The sequence below is a fragment of the Pygocentrus nattereri genome, chromosome 18, assembly GCF_015220715.1.
Source record: "Pygocentrus nattereri isolate fPygNat1 chromosome 18, fPygNat1.pri, whole genome shotgun sequence".
Taxonomy (NCBI): Eukaryota; Metazoa; Chordata; class Actinopteri; order Characiformes; family Serrasalmidae; genus Pygocentrus; species Pygocentrus nattereri.
In genome coordinates, this window is record NC_051228.1 from 39,238,037 (window position 1) to 39,261,158 (window position 23,122).

Consider the following 23,122-nt stretch of genomic DNA (forward strand, 5'->3'; position numbering starts at 1 on the left):
AAAGGCCCCGAGTCATTCTATGGAAATGTCCATTTCTGTGTCCCTGGCGTTTACAGATATATTACACTCGAAAAACATGTTGGGGTTACAATTTATTTATATTTCAAAATAAATCAATAAGTTATTTTAACAAATACACCTCAATTTAGCAATATAGGTTTTTAATCAATTATACAGAATTCCAGTCACCACAGAAGAGCTCGTCCTCACAGTCGTGTGTGAAGGCTGAGGCTGTATTTTGAAGTAAAAAATACAAAAAATAAATTAAAAAAAAATTTTCTGCTGTTTTAACTGCAATAATCTCTACATGACTGTGGAGTATATGATTGAAATGACATAAAGAAAACAAACGGAAAATAAATATTATAAATATGGAATGAAAGACCCCAGGAGTCGAGTCACTGGTGTCACTGCGTCTCTTATTCTGAAATAAAAGTCACGCCGATGACGTCACTCGACCTCCTCTGACCTGTTGTCTGAGGATCTATGGAGAAAAGCTCATGGTGAGTCCACTGCGTCTCTCAGTTCTCAGAGATCTTCTCATTCAGCTCATGATCTCATATGAAGCTTCTAGCTGACGTCACCGGTGTGACCGACTTTATTCTGAGGTCACTGTGAAAAAATAGAAACACAAATGGATTAAATTCCGTATTTTAGTGGACGTTCCCTGATGGACGGCGTGTGGTTTGATGTTCTGTAAAATGCATTGATCATTAAAAACGTCTCTGGTGTTTCCTTTATTATGTGGAACACCAGAGACGGTCAGTAACACCAGAGACTCCTATGGAGAGACAGGAAAGTGGACGCTTCAGTAGAAAATGACCCACCTAATAAAGTGAAGAGCTTCTACCTGGTGGTGTGAGATGGGATATAAGAGGTTATGAACCAGAGGGGGTTTGTGGGGGCTAAACTGTCTGTGGTGGTAGCAGGTAGGGGGGTTTATCCTGTGTAAACTCTACTGTAGCGTGTTGGAGGAATGTTCTGCGTGTTTGTTCTGGGTTCTGCTGATGATGGGAAAGACTGACACGTGGGTGAATGTAAATAATGTTCTGTGGAAACTCCCTGAGGGAAAAACGTGTGGAAGGCGGGGAGTGTGACGTCAGTCTCTGCGTGGCTTCCAGACAGCACAGCGCGTGACTGTCAAAACACAGAGAGGAGAACCGCCGCTCGGCAACGCCTTCTGGGTTTCTCAGACGCTAGGGGGCGCTCCCGAGCGAGTCCAAAATGACCGGGTTGAAATGGAGCGTCCGAGCAAAATCATAGTTTATAAACGCCGAAACCTTTTTAATGTAAAAGAGTTCAATTCTATCCTGAACAGAGAGTATCTGAAACCATCAGAACACCTGTTATATTTTAAAGAGCTTTTAAACCCGAGTTATAGGAGTTTAAAACGGCGCCAAGTGCACGTTCATGACGTCAGTGAGCGCGGACAGCCAATCAGCTGCTCTGCTCGCCCATCAATCAGCAGTAAAGCCCGCCTCCTGCTGCCCGTAACCCGTTTACTGCAGTTAAAAGTGAACTTATTAAGTGAGATTTCTTTGCTTTTTTAGTGAGATTCGTCCTTCTACTGTCTGAGATTAAAGGAAAGTTCCGGGCGAGTGATTATAGGCTGTTTTAACTGTTTATAGCCGTTCGGTTCCATTCACTCCCATTCATTGAGGGCTCGCTCGCGGGCGCCCTCTGCTGGTCGGCAGGGCTGTTTTTGTGGCCGGGCTCCTCACACAGCAGCTCAGACCGCGGAGAAGCAGCAGACCGTTAGTAACCTGTCAGACTAACAGCAGTGTGGACAGCTGGCTGGACCTCTGCCGTCACGAACCCTCACCGCTATGTTATTCAGCCCGACCTCTTTGTCCGAGTGTCTTCAGGAATGGGAGGATCTCGAAAAGGACTATCAACAGGTCCAGGTAAGCGGCTCGGGCTTTAACCGCGTCTACAATGGGAACAGCGCTACCCGGCTAGCGGCGCTTTAACCAGTCTGAGAGCTGGCAAGCCGGTAAGAGCGCCCTCACTAGGTTCTTTTGGATCTTAGGAGGCCTTAATTATTCAAATGCCGCCAAAATATTAATTATATAATCGGCTTAAATAACCTGTACGTCATCGGAATCATCTCTGAAGGCATCCCTGTTAGCCGGTTAGCTATCCTTGCTAGCCGGTTAGAAGTCGGACTCGCTTGGTTCTTTTGAATCTTTTGAATTATTCTAATAAGTTAAAAAGAAAGAAAATCATGTATTTGTCTTAAATAATCTGTTCGTCATCGGAATCATATCCCTGTTGGCGGGTTATCCTTGCGTGCTAGCCTGCTATCTGAGTCCACAAAGTGAAAAGTCCATCCCGGGTTTTTGTTCCAACTGCCCAGACAGCGCTGCTGGTGGCGCGGTCTATCTAGTGAAACAACGCCGTTGGAACAAAATCCTGGCCTGGATTTGTACTGGACCTGAAGTCTACGCCTCTGGAGAGTATCAGCACCTCCGCCACCAACTGTTTGATTTATTTATTAATAATAGCTGCTCGTTGCTTCTTCACTCCTTTCAGGAAACCCACCGTCTCTATAAACAGAAGCTAGAGGAGGTTTCGAAACTGCAGGACAGCTGTTTGGCTTCTATTGCGCGCCAGAAGAAAAGGATAAAGGAGCTCTCGGATTCCCTTGAACAGTAAGTCCTGGCATTTCGCTTTGGCAGCAGCTGATTTCGCCCAGCAGCAGTGCTTAAAGTTCAAGGTCTGCCAAATGCTTGTCCCTGTATATGACCAGCCGTGTAAAGGTCCAGATTCAGAAAGTAAAGATCCTTCCCAGGTTTTTGTTCCAACTGCCTGGACAGCTCTGCCAGGGGTTTGATCTAAGGAGAGAAGCCAGGCTGTTGGAACAAAATCCTGGGAAGGATTTTTACTTTCTGGACCTGAATTTTACACCCCTGTAAACTCAAGTGCATACATGCTTCCTTACGTTTATGATGTTTGTGTGTCAGATGCAGACAGAAGGGGAACTCCGAGGACGGAAGCGCAATAGATGGGATCCTGGAATCTATGAAAGAAAGGCCAAATGTGTTTTTTGAAATGGAGGCCTTTCTTCCAAAGAAGAACGGGTAAATCGGTTTGGGTTCTCAAGGGGGGGTTTATTTATGTCCACCACACCTTCAGTACACGTTGTTCACCATAATTAAGCAAGCACAGCAGCCCGAGTGTTGACCCATTGTCAGCCGTGCCAATGCAAAGTAGGTTTTTGCATGTCAAACGACTTTAGCCTTTATTTTCTGATCCGGCGCTGCGTTTTGAAACCGCAGCGTTGTTCGCTCATGGTGTGAACTTGGTTTTGACTTGCGCTACTTTTCCCAACTCCTTGTTCTAGGTTATACCTCAGTCTTGTCCTTGGAAATGTGAACGTTACACTCCTTGACAAACAGTCAAAGTAAGTATTTGATGAAAAGCCCTGCAGATTTGGTTGTATGAATGACCCAAAGGACGAATCCAGTTCAACCGTTTTTTTTTCGTCCTACAGATTTGCCTATAAAGACGAGTATGAGAAGTTTAAGCTCTACCTGACTGTGATTCTTCTACTTTTCTCCTTCACGTGCCGGTTTATAGTCACTTATAGGTACGGTCGACCTGTTGTGCAGTGTGTTTAAAAGACTTTTGTACGATGGTCTTTTTTTAGTCATCTTTACTTGCTTACTTTGCGCAGTCAGAGCTTTCTTTGCGTGGTGAAATGTGTGTTTTCTCTTGGACAGAGTGGTAGACGCGCTTTTCAATTTCCTGTTGGTCTGGTATTACTGCACCCTGACGATAAGGGAGAGCATCCTCATTAATAACGGCTCAAAGTGAGTGGTACAATGTCAATCACAGTAAATTGGACATTTTTTACTTTAAAATATATTTTTCTTCAATTTTATGAACCAAATGTAATGTAAAAAGGCAAAATTGCCCCTTTGAAGAGCAAAGTGGTGATCAAACACAGCTTCTGTTCTGGTAGCGCCGCACTGACCTCTGTACACTGCTGTCTATGCAACTGTGTGTTGTTTCAGGATCAAGGGCTGGTGGGTCTTTCAACACTATGTCTCAACTTTCCTCTCTGGAGTAATGCTGACTTGGTAAGAGTGCTTGGGTCTCTGCTCAACCCAAACTCAAGCCTCGCGCTCATATATCTGGGGCTGTATTACAGAAACTTCTTATCTTTTTGTCTTAAGTTCAGATCCGACAGGTCCAGATAAGATTCTTCACACGTTCGTCTAATTTAACAGTCCTATCTCATCCTACAGCATCTTATTTTATCTCAAATTAGGACATCTAAACGTCCTCGATTGAAGTCGATAATCGTCTTGTCGTGTCTGTTGCCTAGCAACCGACCATACGCGCACAGCTGTAACGTAAACACGTAATCAGGTTAGCCAGTCAGACAGCTAATGTTAGCTACCGTTACTGATGTAAACAAGGTCAAATGAAACTAAAGCGCCATAAACTGAGAGTTAATGATGTTGTGAGTGCGCCCCCTGCTGTTCATCAGAGACTCACCGCTCTTCAGTTTCAGTCTCCATTTCCCAAACGCTTTAGCTGAGGGTGCTACCGTTCCTCCTCCTAATAAACAGACACACCTTCAGCTCCTCATTATTCACCACCATCACTGTAATATTTCATCAACATTAACACAGGACGGTGATCAGAGGGGCGGTGGAGGTCGAGTTGGGGGCGTCTGGGGAAGTTGCCATGACAACAGTGCAGATCTCAGACTTAAGAGTTTTCTGTATTGCGGCCCCTGGAACCTTCCGTTGACCATTAGCACGCTAATCCTTACTTAAAAGCTGTGAAGTGAATCGTAACATTGTCAGTCGTGATCTTTTAGTCAGAATAGCCAAACCAGCTTGTTTTGCACATCACAAAGCACTTATTTCAGTTGCTTTCCTCTGCCTTCTAGGCCCGAAGGAGAGCTCTACCAGATGTTTAGGAACCAGTTCCTATCCTACTCCCTGTATATAAGTAATAGAACTATGTTTAAGTCCAGACTGTGTTGTTTATTACGTATATCCACATAACTGTAGTGTATTTGTGAAAATGCATGTTTTCAACATCTTCTATCTAACATGCAGATTTTGTCCAGTTTCTTCAATACTACTACCAGAGTGGCTGCCTATACCGGCTTCGTGCTCTGGGAGAGCGACACAACATGGACCTCACAGTTGGTGAGCTACAGTTATTATCACAAGTCATTTGGCTGATCCTGCATCCATATCTGTCCATATCTTGTATAATCTGGAAGATTTCTATGTCAATATTCTATCCCCTGTGTACCAGGGGCCGTATTACAGGAAACTCTTAAGTCTGAGATCTGCTTTGTTGTCATGGCAACTTCAGTTAAGACTGAAATTAGGACTGAAGCCGTTACAGAACAACAGATCTTAAGTCTATAATCTTATTTCCAGATGAGAAACGTGTAACGGTTTTACAGAAACATCCTAAACCCAAAACAACCTGAATACTGTCTTAACTTTGAGATGAACTCCAGAGCGTCTGAACTTCTGTTTAACCATCTGGTTCTACTGCTTTACTCAGTGATGAGCAGCTCAGTTCACTATAACCAGCATAATGACGCTTCATTCATCTACACTGAAAACTGAGCTTTGAGTTTTTATTAACAGCGTTTAAAACCCCAGACGCTGCCGACTCGACCTCCTCCGCGCCTCTGATCACCTTCCTGTGTTAATGTTGATGAAATGTTACAGTGATGGTGGTAAATAATGAGGAGGCGGAGCTGAACGCGTGTCTGTTTATTAGGAGGAAGAACGTTAGTGCACTCAGCTAAAGCGTTTGGGAAATGGAGACTGAAACTGAAGAGCGGTTTATCACGCTTTAGTTTTATTTGACCTTGTTTACATCAGTAACGGTAGCTAACGTTAGCCGTCTGACTGGCTAACTTGATTACATGTTTACATTTCAGCTGTGCCTGTATGGTCGGTTGCTAGGCAACAGACACGACAGCTGATTGTCAACTTCAATCGAGAAAGTTAAGATTTCCTAACTTGAGAAAAGATGCTGTAAGATAAAAGATACGATTCTTAAATTAAGATCAGATTTGCTTCTGTAATACGAATTTGTGAAGAATCTTATCTTTAGCTGTCGGATCTTAAGTCAAGACAAAAACATAGCAATTATTATCTACCTCAGACCCACTAACTGAACATACAGAAGTGTGCATTACATCATAGTATTGCTTCATAACTTATTACTGCACATAAAATAGTGCAATACTAGTGTAAATTGTGTGTGTGTGTGTATATATATATATATATATATATATATATATGTATGTATGTATGTATGTATGTTTTGTCTTATAAACAATTTTTTTTGTATTTAAATTGTACAAGGAGACTACAAACCCAAGCTGTTCACTCACCTTCCACCTGTGCAAATGTGATGTGACAATAAACGTGATTTGATTTGATTTAATCTGGAGAACATAACATAACATAACGTACATGTTGTAAAACATACAGCACAACAAATGCCGCTGTACTGAAATGTTCTGATATAACATTAGTGGTAACTTCATTTTTAAAAGTATTGAGTTTTTGTACTAAGAGAATATGACGATGCTTTGTCCTCAGAGGGCTTTCAGTCCTGGATGTGGAGGGGCCTGACCTTTCTGCTGCCTTTCCTTTTCCTCGGCCATGTGAGTACCACAGTGTGTTTGTGCTCCTTGTTGTGTTTAATAATTAAGAAGACGCCTGTTGAGCCTGACACCACTGATCTACAACTTATTACAGAATATCCAGGTCCTCTTTCAGGACAATCTCTGTATAGTCTCATATAAAAGTTGATAAGTGGTACTTTATTACAGCTGACAGTGTGAGCATGTGCTGAACTCATGACTTCAGAACATCTTCCCATCTTCCTGAGTTGGCATTCCCAGTTGAGGGTCTAGAACTTCTAAGTATCAGGCTGTAGTTGAACGTAGCTCAAGACAAGTCTTGGCACAGTTACTCGTTGTTCTGAACTGACTCTCATTCGCATTGGGCTTGTTGAGCGGTGTTGTGATGGATCATTGCTCTCGGTCCCTGTGTTGGGAGATAAATGTGGCTTTTGGTTTTTATGATGGAATAATAAAACTATCATTTCCACTTGCAGTTTTTCCAGCTTTATAATGGAGTCACGCTTTTCCAAATGGCCCAACTACCGGAATGGAAAGAGTGGCAGGTGAGTGAGTGGACACGATCACAACATCTCTTGAAGCAGATAATGTTTGGATTATTTACTGCTTGACCTTGTGCACATTAATGACCGTTAATGTAGTCTAGGCTCAGTCCATAAAGCACATCCAGCTGTAGAAGTGCAACCCCATTTCCAAAAAAGTTGGGACTCTGTGACACTGTGTCCTCCAGGCTGAAGACCACTCAGCTTGTTATCAGAGCTCAGTTCTAAAGCCAGTATTCATGATGGTTTAGGGGGCATTAGTGCTCATGGCCTGGGTGACGTGCTCATCTGCGAAGGCTCCATTAAAGCTGAATGATATAAACATGTTTTATCAACATCTGCTGCCGTCCAGACGACGTCTTTTTCAGGGAAGGCCTTGATTATTTCAGCAAGACGATGTCAAACCACATTCTGCATGTATTACAGCAGCATTGCTCCGTATTAAAAGAGTCCGGGGGCTAAACTGACCCTCCTGCAGTCCAGACCGGTCACCACTGATAAGATTTGGCACATTATGTTGAGCAACTGAAATCCTAAGTTAAGCAAAAGGGGGAAAACATTTCACTGTCAGAGCTGCAGCAGCATCTCCTCAGTTCCCAAACAGTGACAGAGCTGTTAAAGAAGAGGTGATGAAACGGCAGTAAACAGACCACCGTCCCGACTTTTTTGGAACATGTTGCTGCCATCAAATTCAAAACGGGCAAATATTTTTCAAAAAACATTCAAATCAACATTTAATGTGTTGTCTTTGTATTATTTCCAGTGAAATCTAGGGTTGAAATGATTTGCACATCATTGCGTTCCGTTTTATTTACGTTTACTGGCGTCGTGAGTTGTTTACTGTGATAAATTACAGCTCTGCAAGGTTAATCATGGTTGCTTTTCTTGTCTGCAGGTCCTCATGTGCGCGTCCACCTTTCTAGTGCTGTTCATGGGGAACTTCTTCACCACACTGGGTGTAGTTTACCACAAATACACACATCAGGACAAAGCAAAAGATTTATGAATGTCAGTCACTCCATATAATCACAGGAGCTCTTATTTGTATCCGTCTTTATTATTGTGTGAAGTTGACTTGTCAATCTACTGTATGTGCTTTTTTTTTGTTTGTTTGTTTGTTTTTTTTTTTTTACTTTATTCAAGAATTGAATGTGCAGAAATCTGCAGTCCACATGAAAAGGGATGAAATGCGTTTGGTCCAATATTTAATGTGCTTTTCATACGTTGTTCACAAGGCTGGAACATCGCTGCACTCCCTGAGGCAAAATAAAGAAGCTCATGGCCACGTGGCAGTGTTGGTTTATAATATGTCCTTTTGCAGAACGTACTGGACTGTTCCTCTGATACTCTGTTACCCTGTTCTTCAGTGGTCAGGACCCCCATGGACCCTCACAGAGCAGGTACTGTTTGGGTGGTGGGTCATTCTCAGCACTGTAGTAACACTGGTGGTGGTGGTGTGTTAGTGTGTGTTGCGCTGGTGCGAGTGGATCAGACAGCAGTGCTGCTGGAGTTTTTAAACACTGTGTCCACTCACTGTCCACTCTATTAGACACTCCTACCTCGTCGGTCCACCTTGTAGATGTAAAGTCAGAGACGACAGCTCATCTGCTGCTGCACAGTTTGTGTTGGTCATCCTCTAGTCCTTCATCAGTGGTCACAGGACCCTGCCCACAGGACGCTGCCCACAGGACGCTGCCCACAGGACGCTGCTGGCTGGATATTTTTGGTTGGTGGACTATTCTCAGTCCAGCAGCGACACTGAGGTGTTTAAAAACTCCAGCAGCACTGCTGTGTCTGATCCACTCAGACCAGCACAACACACACTAACACACCACCACCACATCAGTGTTACTGCAGTGCTGAGAATGACCCACCACCCAAACAGTACCTGCTCTGTGAGGGTCCATGGGGGTCCTGACCACTGAAGAACAGGGTAACAGAGTATCAGAGAAACAGATGGACTACAGTCTGTGGTTCCCGGTGTATTTTAACCACCGTCATGTCGAGATCAGGGTGGTGACTCGCTCAGTTGCCTTCTGCGTTGTCATTGCCGGGTGTCTCTCAGTGTGGGCATTGGGACAGCTTTGTTTGCAGAAGGAGGGGGAAGTCTTCTCGTGTTACGCGCCACCTGTGAAAGCTTTCTCTGACTGATATCCGAGAGAAAACCCATTAAACTGATAAGGGGGTCAGTCACTTCCCCCCTAACTGTGGCACAATGTGGTTTACTGAGCCAGTCAGCAGTAGTGGGTAGTAGAAAGTAGGGCCTACTGGAATGTAATGGGTTTTAACGTATTTACCCCGTGTGCACCAACCTGCATTAATACTCTGACACCCTGTGCGTGCATTATTAATAACAAAGGATAACGCTGGTCATTTTTCAGACCTCATGCCTAATCAAATTAGATTAAAAATCACAGTGGCGGTGATGGGAACCAGATCCCTGTAGAGTTTAATGCTTTTAGAGGCTTCATTGCAGAAAGTTATTACATGTAAAGGTAAAGGTTATGGGCGGCACGGTGGCGCGGTGGGTAGCGTTGTTGCCTCACAGCGAGGAGGGTCTGGGTTCGATTCCCGGCCGGGCGACCAGGTTCCTCTCTGTGTGGAGTTTGCATGTTCTCCCCGTGTCTGCGTGGGTTTCCTCCGGGTTCTCCGGTTTCCTCCCACAGTACAAAGACATGCAGTCAGGCCAATTGGTCATGCTAAACTGCCCCTAGGTGTGAGTGACTGTCTGTGTCTGTCTGTCTGCCCTGCGATGGACTGGCGACCTGTCCAGGGTGTATCCTGCCTTCTGCTCGAAGACTGCTGGGATAGGCTCCAGCATCCCCCGTGACCCTGACGGAGAAGCGGCTTAGAAAATGAATGAATGGATGGATGGATGGATGGATGGGTAAAGGTTATGAATATGCCGCCAGATACCTAAGACAGTGTTTTGTGATAGTTTTGAAGGTTTTGGCCTAAAACATCTTTTTTTAAGTCCACTTGTAGTGAAGAGGTACATGCAAGGCTTTGTGAGGCAAAGTAGGTGTCCAGATATTTATAATAATAATCAACATTACATTTGAACGACTAGGTGTCGGTTCTCTGGACGTAATAAAACCACTGTGTTTAAATTGTGAACATTGGGATTCCTGGTTTATATCATGACCACACGTTTCTCTGAAGTAACCATTTCACATTAAACCGCTCTGAATGACTTTGTTGACGTTTTAATGGCGTAAAATGTTTTGTTTTAAATCCAGTCGTGGTGGAGAGGTACCCTGCTGAAGAAGCGTCTTGGACCAGCAATCATTTCTTACTCATTTATGCTGGCCTGGTGCAGGTCGTGGTCATGCTGGTTGACCAGCAGACCAACATCCAAATCGCAACATTTGCGAGGGGACGCTTTTTTTGCGAGGGTGTGGAATTGCGCAGAATTGCGTAGAATTGAGGTGAAACCACTGTCCTGTAGGCCGTTGTTGGGGTAGGAGAGTTGGTACGGCTTATGCTGCAGTGCATGCTGGGGGCTGTAGTGCAGCACCTTATGAAATGGGCTAATATCAATAGAAATTAAAATACCTTCTCGGGCGGAGAGGATCGTGTGGCGGGCTTGTGTTTGGGCTCTGAAGGAACCTTGAGGTTCGGTAAGTTCCTCTACAGTTTCACACCAAACCGCTCTGAAGATCCTGAGAATGTAGACATTTAAACAAAACCAATGAAAGCCTCTCGAAACGAATTACATGGTGACATCCTGCATGAACAAAAATAATGCCTGGCCACACTGTAAGATGTGGGAACAAGATAATTAAGTCATGGCCATGAATTAGTAAAGCGTGGGAACAAGATCCTAGTGCATGGCCAGGACAGTAAGCTGTGATCTCGTTCCCATGGCCACAACTTAATCATCTCAATTCCACGCCTTACTAACTCGTGGCCACATATTAGGATCCTGTTCCCACACTTTACTAAGTCGACTTAATTATCTTGTTCCTAGGCCTTACTAAGCCGTGGCCACGCATTATTTTTATTTACACAGGGTGTCACCCGCGGGGCTCCGTATATATCTATTTAAGGTGGAACGGGAAAATTCGAACAGGATGCTGCCTGATGCTCCATTTAAGGTGGAACGGGAAAACTCCGACTTCCTCTCCGTGCTTCTTGCCGTGTTTTGGGGGTTTATTGTATTTTTCTGTGTATTAATATCAGAAGTGATTCACTCATTGATGGATTTGCTGATGTGTGTGTTTCTGTTTCTCACACTAAGCTCGGTTTTTAACATCAGGTGCGGACCGAATACTTTCCTGCTGGACCGGCCGGCTAATGACCGCGGTCAGTTATTAAAGAGAGTCTGGATTAATCCGAGTCTGAGGATTATAACTGAACAGATGTGGTGTAAATGGGTGGAGTAGTAAGGAAGTCGTGGCTGATTTAATCCTGAGACTCTTCGTCTCTCAATACGAGTGAATCTGCTCACGAGCGGATCTTGACCTCTCCAGCACGACGGACGCTCAGACGCATCGCCTCAGATAGAGAACAAGAGACAACGCGTCCTCTCGGAATGTATATCTGTCTATATGGATGAAACCCAAACATATACGGGAGGACCCGGCCCAAGCAGTTATGCTTCTCTGGGGGATTTTATGAGAGGGAACTGGCAACCCTGCTGTCCATCGTGACGTAATACCAGCAACCCAGCGTGACCGTGTTCTTCTGCTGACCGCTGGAGGTATGTGGCTGCTGGAACATAACCGTTATAGGACCTGTAATAACCTCAAACAGCAGGTTTTCAGGCCAGGTGTGTGGTCAGTGGAGAGGAGCAGCTCACTGGTCAACTCCACTGGGCTAAAACTCCACTAAAAGGCCTTTAAGGCTACTAACCCAGCACTAACACTGGGGTCAGATGGGAAACGAGGAGTATTCAGTTTGATTAGGTTTATTTGTGGTCAGCTCTGACACACAGTCTGGGCTAGTGACCTTCCTTGTGCCCTAACCTGTCAATCAACTAATGTAGCTGCTATTTATTGTACAGAAGCCCCATTTCTGTGTCCCCAGTGTTTACAGATATATCACGCTTGAAAAACATGGAATGGTTACAATTTATTTATATTTTAAAATGAAACTGTTATTTTAACAGTTACACCTTCTTGAGCCTCAATTCAGCAAAGAGAACGTTTAGAGAGATAAAAGAGAGATAAAAGGCTTCTCGTCTCATTTTGTCAAAACCGAAGAAATTTTGCTCAGTACTCTCTGCGTCTGGACAGGTGGAGGTTTGCACTGGAGAGGAGAGGAATGAAGGTCAGTAGAGACAAGACGGAATACATGTGTGTGAATGAGAGGGAGGCAGGTGGAAAGGTGAAGATGCAAGGAGTAGAGGTCGTAAAGGTGGATGACTTCAAATATCTTGGGTCAACCATCCAGAGCAATGGACAGTGTAGAAAAGAGGTGAAGAAGAGGGTGCAGGCAGGATGGAGTGGGTGGAGACGGGTGTCAGGGCTGATGTGTGACAGAAGGACAGCAGCAAGAGTGAAAGGGAAGGTCTACAAGACAGCAGTGCGTCCTGCTATGATGTTTGGTTTGGAGACTGTGGCTCTGTCTAAAAGACAGGAGGCTGAGCTGGAGGTGGCGGAGATGAAGATGCTGAGATTTTTGTTGGGAGTGACCAGGATGGACAAGATTAGAAATGAGCAGATCAGAGGGACAGTGAAGGTGGAGCAGGTGGAGATAAAGCCAGAGAGGCCAGGTTGAGGTGGTTTGGACATGTGTTGAGGAGGAATAGTGGATATATTGGGCAAAGGATGTTGGAGATGGAGCTTTCGGGTAGAAGGAGAAGAGGTAGACCTCAGAGAAGGTTTATGGATGTAGTGAAGGTGGACACTGAGATGGTTGGTGTGAAAGTAGAGGAGGCAGTGGATAGGGCAAGATGGAGGCAGATGATCCGCTGTGGCGACCCCTAAAGGGAGCAGCCGAAAGAAGAAGACTCTCTGCGTCTGTAGTGTCACTACTCTCAGGATCCAGTAGGGGGCGCAGACGTCCAGCTTATAAGAGCATTACAATCTCATTACAAGCTGCTGTACCTCACTCTTCCGAGAGTGCCCTGCCCTGCCCTGCCCTGGGACTGAACAGAACTGAGAAATGTCCACTGGGCCACTTTGGGGCCACTGTAACACCGTAAACACGTCTTGCTGCCACAGCTGCGCTCAGTGGTGGACAAAGGGCAAGAATCCAGTGCTGAAGTGAAGGAAGAGATACTTTGACTGTCAAATATCAGTTTTTATATTTATATTGTTCATATTGTTTTATAAAATGTAAGATATTGCTGTTAAATGTGCTTCAGCATCAAAGATAAAAGCATTGCTAGACATTCAAACAACCCAACGTTTCTCCTCTGGCATCCTCAGTTTAGGGAATGCATGGAGTTTCACTCCCAATCCAAACCAGAATCTGATTAAAAAAATAAAAACACAACATTTCAACATTTTCTCTCATTCTGGAAGCTTATCCGAGTTGGCTGGGCCTAGTTACAGTTGCTAAGCTATGATTGGACATTTGGTATTTAGGGGCGGGATTCAGTGTTTGGCTTGATTTCCTTCTGAAAGTGAAACACGTTCTTTCATATTTTACTGAACGTGGTTTGTTTTCTTTTGTTCATTGTCTATCAGATAAATAGCTGAGTGGAAAGTAGGAAGTTTGACTGTGAAATGCAGTGGATGGTGTCCTCTTGGTATGTGCCAATGTGTTAGTATGATCTAACATATGATATATATATAAAATATAAACGGAAGCCGACTTTAAGCTTTGAGCTTCAGCTCAGCTACAGCTGCTTTTCTCGCATCTCCGGCAAGAAACTTTCCCACAAAAGTAGAAATTTTCTTGTAAAAAGTCTCTCAGCTTTTTTTTACGAGGCTGAAGTCGCTTCTCATTCATCAGCTTCTTGTTCTAATTTTCCTGTTCCACCTTAAAAGGTGCCTGACGCCCCAGAATGTAGCTAACTATGAAGCAAACTGTTGGACCATTTAAGGTGGAACGGGAAAAGTGAAAATGAAGAATGAGAAGCGACTTCAACTTGGTGACTTTTTAGTGTTGGTCAGTTTCTCGCTGTTTCAGGAAACCAGCTGGAGTGACTATAAACACTGATCAGTCCGTTCGTCTCCAGATTATCGATGTCCGTCTTAAATCTCTCTCTTTGCCGTTTCGTAGCTACTAGCTGGGCGAGACTGTTGTCTGTGTTGCTATGGTGACCAGCCGTCTGCGCTGATCTTCAGGGTTAAAGGGTGAATCAGCAGTTCTACATTAACTCCAGCGTTTAAGACCATTTACTGTTAAACTGTGTTGAAGGATCAGCAGAGCTTTATTTTACTGTAGAGGAGGATTATTTTATTATTACCTACTGATCTGGGCAGTAGAAGAGCCGTATGCAGTTCCCGAGCTGGCCACCAGAGGTCATCTTCTCCAGAATTCTGACTGCCACTCACCCACGCCTGTTGTCAGTCTCCGTTCATCAACTCCCTTATAAATACTCTCACTCTCGGTCCACTCGTTGCGAAGCTTTGTTGGTGTGTCACTACAATCATGAGCTTTTTCTCTTTAACGGTTTGTCTTATATATATTTTTGCCTGTCTTAGATCTGTTTGTCTTTTTGGCCTCTGACCCTCTGCTCTGCCCCGATTCAGGTTTTTGTTCCTTTGTCTGTCACAGTAAAACCTGCTCATGGATCCTACCAACCGGCCTAGTCCAGCGCTGTTCTATAGGGGTCCAATTCTAACATGAGTGTGGGTTTATTTAGCATTTTTACATGAGCATGACCTCCCTGTCTGTTACTGTGCCTTTAAGACTGATGTATTTGAATAGTCTCACTTCTGATTGGCTGTCCTACATTGCGCCCCAATCAAAAAACAGTTGGGGCGGGAACACTCCTTATACCTTCAGCATGCATGGGCGGGGCTAAACTGGGGAGGGGCTTAAACTGCCTTGTTTTTTGTGACATCATAAAAACAGTGATTTTAAAAGTTGATAATATTGTGTTTTAACACTTGAAAAATAATTTCATACCTCAACAATAATAACTACATCTTTTGTTATGAACCAAGTGAGGGACGTTCTGCTGACATGGGTCATTTAATGTGAAGCTGCTTTATAGAACGCTAAAAGAATAAAACTGAACTGAGTGAAAGAACTTATGACCAATCAGTCATTCATTCAGTCATTCAGTCAGTCAGTCATTCATTCAGTCATTCATTCAGTCATTCAGTGCTTTCAGCTGCTCATTCCTTCTCCAAGGTGAAGAAACATGGCAGAGCCTGAAGTTAGGAGTGACCCCACAGGTCAGAAGGAGGAGCCTGAGGCGCTCGTCAGCTCCCTGATAATCTTCGTCTTCTCCCTCATCGCCGGCCTGCTTATCTACTGGCTCCTCTCTCGCAGGAGGCCAGCGCCGGTCCCAGAGATAAGGACGCCCCTCACAGCAGGGTAAGGGCCTTACGCTCCGTTTAAACACTTAATGCGCTTTTCTGATGATTCTCAGGACATTTCGGCTTCAGGTTTGGACAAAATAGGCACGGCAGATTTAGAAGAGCGGCAGCACTATTTAATATACAGAGGGTGAGGCTGGAGCGCTGGGCTGGGGAAGTTGGGGCGGTTTGGTAGTTTTGACCTGTGTGTAAACAACGTCCTCAGGTCCTGTCCCGGTATGCTGTTATAGATTGTGTGTAGTGCTACACTGAGTTAGAGACATTTAGAGGTTAGAAACATTAAAAGCTGCAGTAACATTTAATAAAATATAGAATATAGAAGTTAGTGTGTAATAACTTTGTGAAGCTGCAGTGCTCCAAAGTCTCGGGACACCTCTGGCATCATTTGTTTCTAAATGAATTTTCTTAGTTTATGTATTGTGGAAATTGTGCTTTACCATATTGCCGCTGTCCAGATGAAAACAAGTATCTCCATTTTCGTTATTTTCTATATTCTGTGAAAACGTCATGACGAGTGGACCAATAGAAATGCTCCCAAATCACTTGGAATAAACCTCTTTGGCTTAACTTTCAGTAAAGGTACGGAACGTTTTTGTGCTCTTCTAGGAAACGTAGTATTTTGGAGGTACATGGTTTTTTTTTCGGACCGTGACGATATTCAGAGGTTTATAATTTCAGCTATACTGTAGCTTGAAAATCAAGACTTTGGGCCCGACTAAAAAACGTTCACCTAACCCAGTTTTACTTCGCGTTCCATCCAGATGCACATCTGAGATCTTCAACGCTGCCTTTGCAAAGTGACCGACATCAAGAATGTGGTTAATGTGATGGACGTTCTGAATGATCGGTCAGAAATTGCCTCTTGGTTACAAAATGTACTGTTGTGTTGTAAATTCCAGAATTAAGCACGGAGAACGTGGTGGAAAGAGACGGAAAGTGTTCAAAACCTGCCGCCATTCAAAAGACAAACTCAGCCTAACCTGCTTGGGCGTCAGTGAAATACTGACCTACATAAAGGAAAGACTCACTAATGTTTGAGCACCTTTACTCTCCTCATGTAAGTCTTTATATATATATAGATTATTTTTACCCAGTTTTCTCCCCAATTTATCCATTTCCAATTCCACCTACTAGATCACTTTTCTGATAGACAGGAATGGGTAGATGATGACATTAGCTTGGAAAGTAATAAATAAAGGAGACACAGATTGCGTCCGTAAGCGTCCCAGCGCCGCGTCTGAGCGCTGTGTGTTTGTTTGACCGCTGTGTGTTTGTTTGACCGCTGTGCGTTTGTTTGACCTCTGTGTGTTTGTTTGACCGATAACATTGCAAACACTGATAACAGTTGAAGAGGAAGGGGCCGTCATTCAGGCCTGGTCCCTGCAGACCTTTGACCGAGTTTAAACAGAGCGTCCTTTTTGCTCCGTGGCTCGTTCTGTAACCACAGTGTGGTTGAGCTGGCGGTCAGTGGGTCAACGTGGTGGAGTTAACAGACTGTGTGTTTACGCTGTGTCAGTGTTGCAGCCCCTGCTAATCCTGAAATGAGTGGATGTTTTGCGAACCGTTCCTGCGAAGCTCACATCAAACACAGTGAAAGAAAAAAATCACAGTAAAATATATTTTGTTACATTTTGTGACCCTCACAGAGCAGGTACTGTTGGGGTGGTGGGTCATTCTCATTACTGCAGTGACACTGACGTGGTGGTGTGTTAGTGTGTGTTGTGATGGTCTGAGTGGATCAGACACAGCAGTGCTGCTGGAGTTTTTAAACACTGTGTCCACTCACTGTCCACTCTATTAGACACTCCTACCTTGTCGGTCCACCTTGTAGATGTAAAGTCAGAGACGACAGCTCATCTGCTGCTGCACAGTTTGTGTTGGTCATCCTCTGGTCCTTCATCAGTGGTCACAGGACGCTGCCCACAGGACGCTGCCCACAGGACGCTGCCCACAGGACGCTGTTGGCTGGATATTTTTGGTTGGTGGACTATTCTCAGTCCAGCAGCGACACTGAGGTGTTTAAAAACTCCAGCAGCACTGCTGTGTCTGATCCACTCGAACCAGCCCAACAGTACCTGCTCTGTGAGGGTCCATGGGGGTCCTGACCACTGAAGAACAGGGTAACAGAGTATCAGAGAAACAGATGGACTACAGTCTGTAACTGTAGAACTACAGAGTGCAGCTATACGGTCAGTGGAGCTGATTTAATATATATATATATATATATATAAAACAGGAAAATGAGATCAAAGTGTAAGTGTCCTGTGATCATATAGGATTGTTGCTGTGGTTAATCATTAATCTCACCTAAGGCTTATTAAAAGACTGACGATTTTAATCAGAAAGGATTGTGAAATGCACCTTCCAGGCTGCTGGTCAGATGAATTTTGCTCTTACTGTTGTCATTAATTACAGTATATCACTGCTCAGTGTCTGTGCTGACAAGCAAAATAGAAAAAGCAAAAAAAAAAGTGACAAATGCTGATGTTATTTATGTACTTTTTTTTTTTAGAAATAATTCCAAAAAGAAGTTTTGTCAGCATGTGAATGCAAGAAAGCAGTGATCAGTGAACTCTGTGTGACCTGCATTAAATTGTAAACGCCATATTTCAACATGTACCTTATCAAGTTATTGTATTTTTTGTAAATATGCACCCGACTGGATGCCTGCCACACATTCCAGAAGCCACACGTTCCAGAAGCATCTTTACCACGGTGTTACATCACCTCTTCTTTTCACAGCACCTAATGACCAGTTGGGGGCTGAAGGTTAAGTGACCCTTATTAGTCCCACAACGGAGAAATTTCACATCCGCATTTAACCCATCAGTTCAGTGAAACACCACACACACACACTAGGGGGTAGTGAGCACACTTGCCCGGAGCGGTGGGCAGCCCTACCCACAGCGCCCGGGGAGCAGTTGGGGGTTAGGTGTCTTGCTCAAGGACACCTCAGTCATGGACTGTGGGCTCAGGGGATCGAACCGCTGACCTTCTGGTCACAGGGCCGGTTCCCTGACCTCCAGCCCATGAAGGCAGCACATGTTGTAAAATGTGTTTAACGTTAGTGGTTAATCACTAATGACCCACCGTCCCATGACAGAAGCTGAACTTTTGAACAACATACACGACACACGTTTCCACTGAGCATCGGTCTATTTCAGATGAGCTCAAGCCCAGAGAAATGGGCAGCGTTTCTGAATGTTGTTGACTTATAGCTTCTGCTGTGCACGGTACAGTTTTGACTTTCATCTTCGGCGAACGCTGTTCATTCACAGTTTGTCAAAGTATTCCTGAGCCTGGTCGGTGATCTCCATCACAAAAGCCGGCCGATTTTAAAGCAGTGGCATCTGAGGGATCAAAGAGCATGGACGTTCAGTTGTGGGTTTTAGGCTAATATTGTTTTTGGATAATATTATGCCCTGTAAATGGTGAAATGAATCCGCTTATCCTTCTGGGTCGCAGGGGAGCTGGAGCCTATCGGAAGGCAGGAAACACCCTGGACAGCATGCAAGCAAAATTTATTTATACAGCGCTTTTTACAATAGACGTTGTCACAAAGCAGCTTTACAGAACAATCAGTATTACAGAAAGAAAAGGTTGCCAGTCCATCACAAACGGACATATACATTCACACGCGCACCAAGGGGCAGTTAAGCATATCCATTTGGCAGGATTGCACGTGTTTGGACTGCAGGAGGAAACCGTAGGAATCCCACACAGACACGGGAAGAACACTCTAACTCCACACAGAGAGGACCCTGGTTGCCCGGTCGGGGAATCGAACCCAGGCCCTTCTTGCTGTGAGGTGACAGCTTCTTGCTACCCAGCAAGTGGTGAGGCTTGACCCCTCCTTGCTCATAAAGGACTAGGCCTTTTCTGGATGCTCCTTTTACACCGAAGCATGGCTGCAGCACATATTGAAGATGTTTTTTTGAAACATTCCTCAACTTAAAAAGCCTCCGCCCTGCTTTCCTTCAGGTACAGGTCCAAGTGGGTTCACAAATCACTGCTTTGTGTTTTTTATTTGCATTTTTATTGCATTACGTTTTGTAATTTCTTCATGAAAAAAAATTCTGAGAGGTTCGACTCGAAACATTCTAGGATAAACTTACCGAGTCAGAGGCGTTCACAGTGGTGGTGATGGGAACCAGACGTCCACCTCTAAAAGCTCCTCACAGAAAGTTCCTAGGTGAAGTGATAATAAATATGCTGCCTGTTGCCTTGATGTGTTATGATCATTTTATTATGAGGTTTTGGCCTGTATTTTATGAAGAAGACGTATTTTGTAAATACCTGCAAAAAAACACAATTTTCAGGAAATGTAACGTTATTAATACCACATAAGGCTCACCGAACGTTTTGCTGTCATCCCTATTAAAAAGGTGGTACGTTTCTCTACAGTGTAGCATTTCAACCAAACCAGAATTACCTTGTTTATATCTCAGCAACTGAATTAGGGAGAAATTTTGAAAAACGGGTGGAGTTCCCCTTTAAAAGCGACGCTTCCTCTGATAAAAGCGATCCTGTTTTCTCAGAAGCTTGTGGCGTTTCTCCCTCTGGCGTTTTTTGGCCTTGGGAAGAGTAGCACTAAGGAGAACTGCAGGAGGAAGTGGCCGATAACTGAAGAAATGCAGGTTTCAGGAAGAGGAGGTGTTTGCAGAGCAGGAAAGGAAACCTCCTCCAATTCACTCCACTTCCTCCAGTCTGGCTCCCATTAACTCTCCAGTGTGTTTAGACATTGTGCTCTGGCTTTGTGCTGCTGCGCCGAAGTCTGATAGAGCTCCTGAGGTTCGGTCTGCAGTTTCTCCAGCAACATACACCGGTCAGGCGTAACAGTCTGACCACCTCCCTGTTTCTACGCTCACTGTCCACTTTATCAGCCCCACTGACCGTATAGCTGCACTCTGTAGTTCTACAGTTACAGACTGTAGTCCATCTGTTTCTCTGATACTCTGTTACCCTGTTCTTCAGTGGTCAGGACCCCCATGGACCCTCACAGAGCAGGTACTATTTGGGTGGTGGGTCATTCTCAGCGCTGCAGTAACACTGACGTGGTGGTGGTGTGTTAGTGTGTGTTGTGCTGGTCTGAGTGGATCAGACACAGCAGTGCTGCTGGAGTTTTTAAACACCTCAGTGTCACTGCTGGACTGAGAACGGCCCACCAACCAAAAATATCCAGCCAACAGCGTCCTGTGACCACTGATGAAGGACTAGAGGATGACCAACACAAACTGTGCAGCAGCAGATGAGCTGTCGTCTCTGACTTTACATCTACAAGGTGGACCGACAAGGTAGGAGTGTCTAATAGAGTGGACAGTGAGTGGACACAGTGTTTAAAAACTCCAGCAGCACTGCTGTGTCTGATCCACTCGCACCAGCACAACACACACTAACACACCACCATCACTTCAGTGTTACTGCAGTGCTGAGAATGATCCACCACCCAGACAGTACCTGCTCTGTGAGGGTTTAAAATGTTTTACCAGGTGTTTAAAATATCACAAGTGTCCAGTGTAGAGTTTCTCTTTAGCAGCTGTAGCCAGTCAGCAGCCTGTCCATGTTGTAGACACACACACACACACGCACACACACACACACACACACACAGACTAACAGCAGGCCATGTAGGAGGAGAACAGAGTGAAGGACACAGCACCTCCACACTTTCACTGCCCGCGGGTTCAGCCCAGCACCACGTGTTATGTGAGGGGGTGTGGTAAATGTGAGGGGGTGTGGTTTCCCTGTAGTGTGAGAGGAACAGAAGTGGGGAGGTTGAGTGGGGATTCCATAGTCAGGCTACTGGGGAGAACCGCTCAGTTACATTTGAAAAGTCAATTCAATTTCTCTTCTCTGTGAAAAGGATTAGTTGTCAGTTTGCGTGATGATGACGTTTATTTTAGGTTTTCTGGCTCGTTTTTTATTTTCTCATCCCTCTCCAGTGAAGTATAGCGGGATCTTTGAAAAGCTCTTCATAGTTTCCATTTTTATTGTTTGGCCTTTAAATAAAAAACAGATCACTCAAGTTCTGAATTAATCAATTCCTAATATAATCAACAGTGACCGCGCCACAGGCTGCTTTACAGGATCCGTGGGAAATGTTCTTGACACCCATTGCTTTCGCTGCTCTTGCCAGATGTTGTAGCCAACTATTCTCTGTGGAAACAGAGACCCAGTGTGGAGGCAGAGGTGGGGTTTGGGGGGCGATGGGGTGGAGGGCAAGGTTGGGAGAGAAAGAGTAAAAAAAAGAGTGAGAGAGAGGAAGAGAGAGAGAGAGAGAAAAAGAGAGAGAAGGGAGTGAGAAAAATCAGGGAAAGTGGGGAGGGGACAGAGAGAGGCAGAGAGAGGGAGGTAAAAGGGATAGAGAAAGGGAGAGAGAGAGAGAGAGAGAGAGAGAGAGGGACCAAGTAGAACAGCCGTCTCAGTCCATGTCTGCTGTTTGAGAAGAGCCTCCAGTTGGACGTGATGGACGTTTCAGCTAGAACTTTTTCCAGCTGATCTTCCTGAGTCGCTGATCTGAGTCTGATCTGCTGTAAATCCTGGGGGTCTCCAGTCATGGGGTGCATGTTCTCTTTGCCTCAGGACAGAGTGGCAGCAGCGGAGAGGTCAGTTCAGGACGCCGTCTTAACCAGACAAGCGGCAGTGTTTCACTGTTTGGTCTGTATGTGTAACAGTGACTCAACCCTTCGGTTGACTGGGTGTTTTAGGTCTGTCTGTCTGTCTGTCTGTCTGTCTGTCTGAACGGGTCTGTGTGATTAACAGGGCCTGCAGGAGAAAGCCGTTGTTGAGAATGCAGAAAGTGGGAGTTCCGTAATGGAAGTTAGTCAGAGAATGTTTGAAATCTAATACTGTTGACCGGCTTCCTCTTACCTGCTGAGTCAGTGTCCAGACGATCCGGCCTGGCGTGAGGAATGTGTGATGGAATGCTGTACGGATGTTTCAGAGGTTCCTCCGGCTTCTGTCTCTTTAAATGAGGTCTGATAAATGGTGGCTCTCCAAAAAACCCACGAATCTCCCAGCGAGTAACAGTAGAGGGCAGAAATGTTCGTAACCTTTAACGTAAGCCAGCGTGAGATGTTTTCTGGAAGTGGTTTGGAGCATTTCTGTTGGACTTTTTATCAGGAGATTTTTCACTCAGTGTGAAGGAGAGCTGACTTGGAGATGTTTTTTCGGACGTTGACGATATTTACGTTGATCTCCACTCCACACTTGCCCAGTGTTGCTGCTGCACTCTTAAAAAAACAACAACAGAAGAGCCGCTTAAGAACTTTCAACGTGTTAAAAGACGTGCTGTGCTTAAAGAAACTCGGCAGGATGTGAAGATTTTAGACCACTTGAGGCTTTTTATACAGCCATACATTCAAGCCAGGAACCTTTTCTGGGTTAGAAAGGTTTTTTAATGCTTCCTTATTAAAAACTGGCTTCACTTCAGTCGGCTGGTTTCTTCTGTAAGCAGATATTAGATTGCAGTGATCCAGAAAAGGCTGTTCAGCTCGTCCTCT

The 23,122-nt window shown here is 44.7% G+C and overlaps 2 protein-coding genes across 6 annotated transcripts in view; both read left to right on the plus strand.

Moving 5' to 3' along the window:
- Positions 1 to 1,668: 1,668 nt before the first annotated feature.
- tmem120a (transmembrane protein 120A) lies at positions 1,669 to 8,468 on the plus strand. The gene is made up of 12 exons (XM_017722480.2): positions 1,669 to 1,904; positions 2,533 to 2,651; positions 2,964 to 3,080; positions 3,344 to 3,403; positions 3,494 to 3,589; positions 3,723 to 3,812; positions 4,017 to 4,082; positions 4,904 to 4,965; positions 5,076 to 5,168; positions 6,594 to 6,658; positions 7,114 to 7,182; positions 8,075 to 8,468. Exons 1-12 carry the CDS (start codon positions 1,827 to 1,829, stop codon positions 8,183 to 8,185), a joined length of 1,026 nt encoding a protein of 341 aa, XP_017577969.1. The 5' UTR covers positions 1,669 to 1,826; the 3' UTR covers positions 8,186 to 8,468.
- A 2,842-nt stretch (positions 8,469 to 11,310) lies between these two features.
- The window catches only part of pora (P450 (cytochrome) oxidoreductase a), a 28,526-nt gene continuing 16,714 nt past the window's right edge, over positions 11,311 to 23,122 (plus strand). Inside the window, exons 1-2 of one of the 5 annotated variants that reach the window (XM_037547353.1) lie at positions 11,311 to 11,881; positions 15,433 to 15,618. In XM_037547353.1, coding sequence (XP_037403250.1) covers positions 15,443 to 15,618 — 176 coding nt within the window. In that variant the 5' untranslated portion in view covers positions 11,311 to 11,881; positions 15,433 to 15,442. Of the gene's footprint in view, positions 11,882 to 15,432; positions 15,619 to 16,519; positions 16,678 to 22,004; positions 22,226 to 23,122 lie in introns of those variants that run through there. The other 4 variants (XM_037547352.1, XM_037547355.1, XM_037547356.1 and 1 more) reach the window with 4 other exon arrangements.